This window comes from Drosophila sechellia, chromosome 3R (genome assembly GCF_004382195.2).
Source record: "Drosophila sechellia strain sech25 chromosome 3R, ASM438219v1, whole genome shotgun sequence".
Lineage (NCBI taxonomy): Eukaryota > Metazoa > Arthropoda > Insecta > Diptera > Drosophilidae > Drosophila > Drosophila sechellia.
In genome coordinates this window covers 20676036-20683753 of record NC_045952.1, presented here as the reverse complement: position 1 = coordinate 20683753, position 7718 = coordinate 20676036, and the positions used below count along the sequence as shown (strand labels likewise).

The 7718-nt window shown below is 44.1% G+C and overlaps 1 protein-coding gene and 1 long non-coding RNA gene across 2 annotated transcripts; both read right to left on the bottom strand.

Moving 5' to 3' along the window:
* Positions 1-2115: 2115 nt before the first annotated feature.
* LOC116801472 lies at positions 2116-3189 on the bottom strand. The gene is made up of 2 exons (XR_004362037.1): positions 2841-3189; positions 2116-2771 (listed from the first exon to the last, which is right to left on the bottom strand). It is a non-coding gene; the product is annotated as an uncharacterized LOC116801472 (long non-coding RNA).
* A 1025-nt stretch (positions 3190-4214) lies between these two features.
* Positions 4215-6354, bottom strand: LOC6607379. The gene is made up of 3 exons (XM_002032116.1): positions 6266-6354; positions 5544-5729; positions 4215-5268 (listed from the first exon to the last, which is right to left on the bottom strand). Exons 1-3 carry the CDS (start codon positions 6352-6354, stop codon positions 4215-4217), a joined length of 1329 nt encoding a protein of 442 aa, XP_002032152.1.
* Between the last annotated feature and the right edge of the window lie 1364 nt (positions 6355-7718).

Genomic DNA, 7718 nt, shown 5'->3' with positions numbered 1-7718 from the left:
TTTTTGTGCAGTGTAATTGAATTGCAAGTGCAGAGAGTGCCATACTTTTTATTTGCTCCTGTTTGGGTTTCTTTAGCTGATGTTGGCTGACCAACCAACACAGAAATTTCGGACTGATGAGATGCAATTTTCGATATCAATTATATGTACCTCTTAAATGTATTCCTTTTTAGACATAAAATCAAGCTTAGCTCGTTTTAAGTATCATATTTTTTTCCAGTGCATTTGAGGCCCTTCAACGAGGCATTGAAGATAGCCAACGGTTTATGACGTGTTTATTCGCCACAACAATTGCGACACAATTGTGCCACATGCAGTGACATTTATGTGACCAACTCGAGTGCGAGAGAGATGGATGGATGCCTGCTTGGTTGGTGGAACAGAGAGGGGGCGAGTGTTGTCTATGAGTTATGGCTCTTCAAGCGGCAACTGCAACCGCTGCATGCAACGTTGACACATTTTACTGTGTGTGTGATAAATGAAGCATGCCAAGAAAAGCCAAGTCCAGGCACGTGACAATTGCGGTTGCCCTCGAGTGTTTCGCTTTAATAGTTTAGGCCGGAAAATGGCTCAACTTTACGGCAGGGCACTTGATTTCGGATAGTTATTGAATCTTCCAAGAACGAGCTAGTAAACATTTAAATGGTGTTCATTCTAAGACAAGCTAGATAAAAGATTACAAAACTGTTGTGCTCCTAAACTCTTTAGAAACAGCAATCAAGGCATGTTCCGTTTAATAGTTAAATAAATCCAATCGAAACAGGTAAGCTTTTCAAATTACTGTAGGTTTTAGGCTTCAGCTTGAGCTGGGCAAATTGATTTTATTGAAAATGAAAAGGTAAACGGATGTACAAAGTATTCCAGCTTGCCACCATCTGCGAACCAGTTAAAACACGGCCAGGAATCTCTTCTTTTGGCTGAGAACTTCTTGCCAATTGAACAATAAAGTCATAATACTCCTTTCGAGCTGCGAGAAGTGAGCGCATGGAAAGGCTGTGTGAGCCGGGCTAAATGAAATAAAATGCAATAAAATAACAACTTAACACCTTTGGCGCAAAATAGACAGAGCGAGCATAAAAGGGAACCACCTTCGGAGGACTCAGAATGCCAGACCCACAATGCCAACTATATATACCCATACAATTCACACACACAAGTGCGCAGGCAATGCAAAAAGCAAACCGTAAGCGCAGACTAAGCCGATTATAGCACGAAAGTAACGGCAATGATGGGCGGCATGGCAGTGTGGGTTGTACACTGGAAAAAATATCATTTACTTCTAATGTCTTAAGATTTTTGATCTTATCTCAGCTGATAAGATCTAGAGAGATTTGAGTTCATTTTAAAATGTATCATATATGCTTAAAATTGTATTTCATATAGATAAAAAACATTGTATTCATAAAATTCATAAAACATTCATAAAATAGAAAACATTGTTACATTTGAATTTCCAGTGGAACTGTGGGAAAAGGGGGAGGCACAGATAGACAAGGACGGACAAGGAGTCAGGCAGGCAATGAATTATCGCACTAGCTGCGCCAGCAGTCGAGACAAAAGTGTTGTAAAAAATGTAGTACTATTAATTTTCTTTGCATATCTTATTGTATCTTCATAAACAGACACGCACACAAGACAGTCTGGGAAAATACGGGGAAAACCGTGAGGATGTTCGTTGGGGTGGGTTGATAGGGTGTAACAGCCCTCAGGAAACTGGCTTAGTGCTAAGAGATTTCTAATTCAGTTGAGCAGAAATAAATTACTTACCGTAATTGTTTGCCATATAAAACTGTAGCAAAATACCACTGAGATCTTTGGGATAGCTACCACCCTGGTTTTTTCTGCCCAGACAGCTCGGCAAAAGGATTCCAGCAACTTTGGCTCATGCGTAAGGCAGGAAAATGTTAAATATCTTGCTGGGAGCGGCTATCTTCTGCTCGCGGGAACTTTAATAATTTTTACAAAATTTATTCACTTGTTTACTTTTAATTTATCTACCGCACACTTATAGTTGACACGAGTGCAAATTAATGCCCTTTCATTCTGTGCTTTTTGTGAGCATAAATAATTGTGCAAAGGCAGGCACAAAATTGCGTCGATTACAATTTTTAATTATTTTTTAATGAACTACAAACGGCAAAAAAATATTGACAAAAAAGAGTACGAACGCTGGCATAAAAAAACCCTGTCCTTACATTATAAATTTATGCGTGTTTAAGGTAAATTTATTGCATGTTTAATTGTGGATAATGTGTCATGTGCAGGCGGCCAGAAGCCAGTAACCAGCCGAAATCGCTTTCATCATCCTCTGGACCTCCGCTGGGTAATGAGAATTTTCACTTTTATGATCTCAGCTGGGTAGTTGCTGCAGTAATAAAATCATGGAGCTCTGCCAGGAGTAGGATTAATGTGGATTGACTGCTTATCAGGGATCTTAGAGATTTCACCAAGTACTGAAATGTTCTAGCATATTAATTGCATTTCATTTGTGCTTAACTTGTCTTTACTACTTTTGCAAAAACATTGGGAAGAGCACTATCAAAGTAATTATGCCCACGACTGCTTAGTTAGAATATATAATATAACTCAAATAATTTCACTATCTATGCTCTTTAGGCTCTAAAGATACATTCATAAAGCCTTGATGATCATGTTTCGATCTCCAAGCTGGCAACTATTATTGGGGGCTACTAGGATTCCATTGAGCAGCACTTACGCCAGTTACGTGCTCGTGTTGGCTCCGAAAATCACGCATTAGCTGCCACTTTGCACTTAAAGTCATAAATTTATTTAAATATATGGGAGGCCCATAGTCGCTATATATGTATGTATATACATACGTATAAACGGCCAGAGCCGCACACGTTCGCCCAGCGCCGTTGTAAAGCAAAATTTATATTAACTTCATTTGGCCGGGTGGTGCTGGTGGTGCTGCTGCTCCTGCTGGCTGCTCCATGCAGTCGCTGCATAACTCATACGCACCGTGTGCCGGGGACCGTGCCGTGAGCCAGTCAGTCAGGCAGTCGCGATGCGTGGAAAACTGGCAGCCTCCACTCCAACCAGCCATATCACCGACACAAAGCGAAGAAAGGGTCTCGAAAAATGGTAGCCAAGAGAATTTTAAATTACGCTTTTGAGTGCCGACTGACGCTGAGGCCGAATTGCAACTGCAACTGCTGCTGCTAGTACTACTGCAACTGGAACTGCATCTGCATCTGCTGCTGCGTGCATTTAATTGCAAATGAAGCAAAAAAGGAGCGACGCAGCCAAAGCGCTGACAATGCCAATTGCCAGCTTCAACTTCAGCCCTTGCCCATGGCCAACCGTGGTGGGAAAAAAGTGCATCAGTCGGAGGCATCAACACATGCAACGGCAAACTGCAAATGACGTTTAATCAAAGTTGTTGAAATTGATAGCATTGTTTGTAGTGCACGCGCTCCAAATGGCAAAATGCATTTTAAATTGCGCTAAATGTGTTAATTAAAGCTACCCCATGCTACCAGCCAACAGACACGAGTTTGCTTTTGCGGCTCATTGGCCGTGATTATTGTGGAGCCAAGAACGAAATCCCACTAAATAAGTAAACTGCTAGCTAGGTAGCAATGCAACAGATTTGTATTAGACAAACGGGAGTGTGAGTCCGGGAAATTGCAACTTAGTTGCTGTGGCAGGCAATAAAATAAAGTCTTAGCCAAGCGCCAGACAGAATCTGGGGGCACTTTTAATTTGTTGTGCAACAAATTAGCATTTATTTTCATTACGATTCCAACTTGCCGGGTGTGTGTCTGTCTGTCTGCCTCGTCGCCCCACCGCCTTTTTCCATTCATTTTTTGTCAGCTCTTATGCACGTTGTTTGCTTTTAATTATAAATACATGTAAGCTAAGCATTTTTAACCCTCGGTTGTGCATTATGACTTAAAACTTTTAAAAGTAAAATAATTCTAATATCGTATGTAAAATCATTATAAAATTATTTTAGAATTAATAATACAAGTAAGTTAAATTTGGTATTTGCGTTTTTAAGCTACAACGGGAGTGTGGATAATATCTACAGAATGTAAAATGCCATAAGCCATAAACGCTGCTTTAGCTGTACTAAAAAATCCATTCACATATTTTTGCCCATCCACATTATGCCACCCCATTTTTGTGCAATGGGTTAATGCAGCAAATCCCCGCCATGCAACATAGAAATGTGCGCGGAATTCTTGCATTCAATTAATGCGTGTGCGAGTATAGAAAGCATCGCTGCGTCGCCGCTGCTGACCATTCTCGTCCTCATCCCAGTAACCATCTGCATCCGTATCCCTATCCCTATCCCTATCCCTGTGGCCATAGCCATAGCCATAACCATGACCATCGTCATCATCACCTTGCCGGCGCTGGGCATTATCCAAGTAAGAGCTCACGCCCGACTGAGCGCCCAACGAAGCTGAAGACCATGGTGCGGATGAGTAACGCTGCCTGCCATAAGACCAAGGGTGCCGACGGGAGTTTGTGCCAGCATACGGGTTGTAGTGGTGCTGATAGTAATCGGAGCCCGACTCCGATTCAAAGTCGGGCCGGGACGAGTGGTCGATGTGTGTGCGATTAGGATAGAAATCGCTGGCATCGGAGGTGGAGAAGGTCTGAGGCGGAGGTCTGCGCTGCCCATAATTATAAGCATCATCATTCGCGATGTGGGGCCGATAATCGTGGTGATTTTGCTGAGGGTTCGACTGGTACTCCGTTGGCTGGCGGTGGGGTGGCTTATTGGCCATCTCAGTGTGACCGCTGTAGGGCGATTGCAGCACCACCGTGGGCGTAACAATGGAGGGCGGCACACTCGGCTCGACGGCCGGAACTAAAGCAGCCTGATGATTCCAAGATGATGCCGCTGCCGACGCCGTTGCCGATTCGGTGGCCGTTGTGGAGGTCTGTTCGCGTGAATTCATCTCGGCTAATTTGTTGAAACGGTTGCGAGTGCCGCTGGCTGTGAGCACCATCACGGTGGGATTCATGTCCGCCATATGATCCTTCAGGCAGTTCTGCAGCATGTTCACAAAGAAGAAGAACGAGAGCAGCGTTAGTGCGTTCATCACCGAACCGCTGCTCTTCTTCGATTTCTTTGACGATTTGGTGGGCGGAGGATGCGGTGGTGGCCCAGGCGGGGAATGGTGGGCAGATGGATATGCGGGCCCACTGCCCGCACTGCTCGGATGAAAGGAGGAGAAGCTACCCGAGGCTGGGTCATGCTGCAGCTCGTACTCCACGGATGGCTCTATGCCGCTGCAAAATTCAAACTGGCATAAGACGCGGAACTTGCACTGGAATTGGGGTTATGGTTTGACTTTGATGGCCAGAGCACAGTGCACAGAAAAAGGTATTTTAAGCCGCTGAGTTTGATACGTTAGTATTCATTTATATCAGTATTATTAGTTATATATGAATCCTAAACTAGTTATTTAAGATTCTTTCATAACAATTTAATTTCTATGTTTTGAATGAATTTTCTTATTCATCCCATTGCTTTTCTCTCAGTGCAGCGGTGGCTCTTTGCTTACCCGTAGCCGGAGTGTCCACTGCCAGCCGCCGTGGCCGCATAAGCACCGTTGTGGCTGCTGGCGGCCGCCAGGAGCGGTGGTCGTCCCTGCTGCCCCTGGTATCCTTGGTATCCTTGGTGGTAATGGCCCGGCAAGTAGTGGCTCGGGTAGTAGTGGTTGGGATAGTAATGCACACGCTGCGTTTGACTGCAAGAGAAGGTTAGAGGTGAGTGGTGAAACGGGCAAGCGGATGAGTGAGTGGGTGGTGGGTGGTAAGGGGGCATGTGGTTATGTGGCCGAGACGCCGCTCCTGTTTGTGTCCCACATTAGCCCGTCTAAGTGCCTGAGGTATCAGTCCGCGCCCGCAGTGGCTGCCTTTTGGGGCCAGGGGTCGATTGCGATTGCAGTTGCCTCCGGCACTCCAGCACTTAATCTTTAAGGAGCACACTTTATCCTGTTGCATCTGATTAAACTCTTTCAAGCCTTCTTTAAAGGATTATTAATACTAAGTAGGATAGAAGAAAGAAGTTTGTTAAAGCGTTTAAGTTTTGCATTAATACATTATTTAAGATGTTGGTTAACAGGTCTTCTTGATAAATATACAAAGAGATCTTTAGTGAGTTTAGATTAACGATATAATTCTAGAGAATTAACTGTGCCACTCCTTAATTATATCAAATTTAATTTGATTTGGCTGTATAGCAAATACATCCGAAATCTCAATGCCTTTGAACATAGCTTACGCATAATTATTTCCGGAGATGGCTGACAGCAGCGGATGTTGTTCCTGCTGTTGCACGTTAAGTTGATTTGTCATTTGGCCGTCGGACATTTTCGCCGTCTTTGAGTTCACCAAATTCAATTGCTAATTGATTTGTGCCGAAAAGCGCGCATGTTTATCACTTCACAGTGCACCAGCGTGGCTCATTGTCGCTGGTGCTCAACCTGCCATAAACCGATGGCAACTCGACTGCAGAAGCCGCAAACAGGACGATCAGGACGAACAGGACGAGCAGGACGAACTGGAGTTTGGGGCTGAAGCAGCAGAAGATGGTGCGCCCACCCAACCGCAAGTGACAATGTCGTTTAGGCAACTGGGCAAAGCCTTTCCCAGACACTTGCCTGGCAGGCAGCTATTAACGCAGGTGAACTTGAAGTGGGTGGTAATCGTGGTGGTGCTGATGGTGGTGTTGCTGCTGGTGCGGGAGAAGAAAGGCAGGCGACTGTCATTGTCAGCTGCTAAGTGAGTTTGGCTGCAACTAGCAACTAGCTGCAACTAGCAACTTGCAACTGCAACGGCCTTAAAACAACTAACTACTCAATGGCAGTGATGGCAGGTACTGCTCGAGCAAAGCATTGGTACACACTTTGGTGTACCATTACTTAAACTAGGTACTAGTAAAAAAATTACTCACTAATTTAAGGAGGAAGTTATAGATTTTAAACGAGAGATCCTTGCTTTATCCCCTTTTGCTGTATTGGTTTTTTTTTTTATTTAATTGCAGGATAGGTAATCTATAGTCTCTTAATTTAATTTTGTACTCCGTGGAGAAAGTATTTCCATTCCCATCATTGTTCGTAACACGTACCCAAAAGCCAGCTGACAATTGCCGGCAAAGTGTTTTGTGGCGACATCGGCCAACTGACACACACCTGAATTGGAGCGATGCGTTGCATGCATGCGCTGCACATTTCGGCCAGGCCAGACAATTAGTGAGCGACAAAAGGCCGGGAATGCTCCTTGGCATCTACCCCCACACTCCTCCCTCCCCACTCCCCTCACCGATTCCTGTCAGTGTTAATGACGCTGCAGTCGCTTGTTTATTGCATTAAAAGCGCTATGGATGCAGCGTTATGCATCAGAAATTGTCATAATTGTGCCATGTCTGGCACAGACTTTGCCACTGTCGCCTGTGCAGCCAAATGGAGCTCGGTTCTTGTGGTCCCTTGTGCGGTTAGTCGAACCCGGCTTTTGGTTGGGGTTCCACTTCTCCACTTCCTAGCCTTTGGTCTTGAAGATTTATGACTGGAGCTAATAGTTTTCATTGCCAGAAAAGATTTTTATATTGAATAGCATTTTATGGGGTATATTAGTGGGCTTTTAGTTTAAGTGCTGCTGATATCAGTTATCACTTACTACAAGTGATCTGATCTACTATCTTTTCCTGACTTTATTTAATTTTAATATATACTACG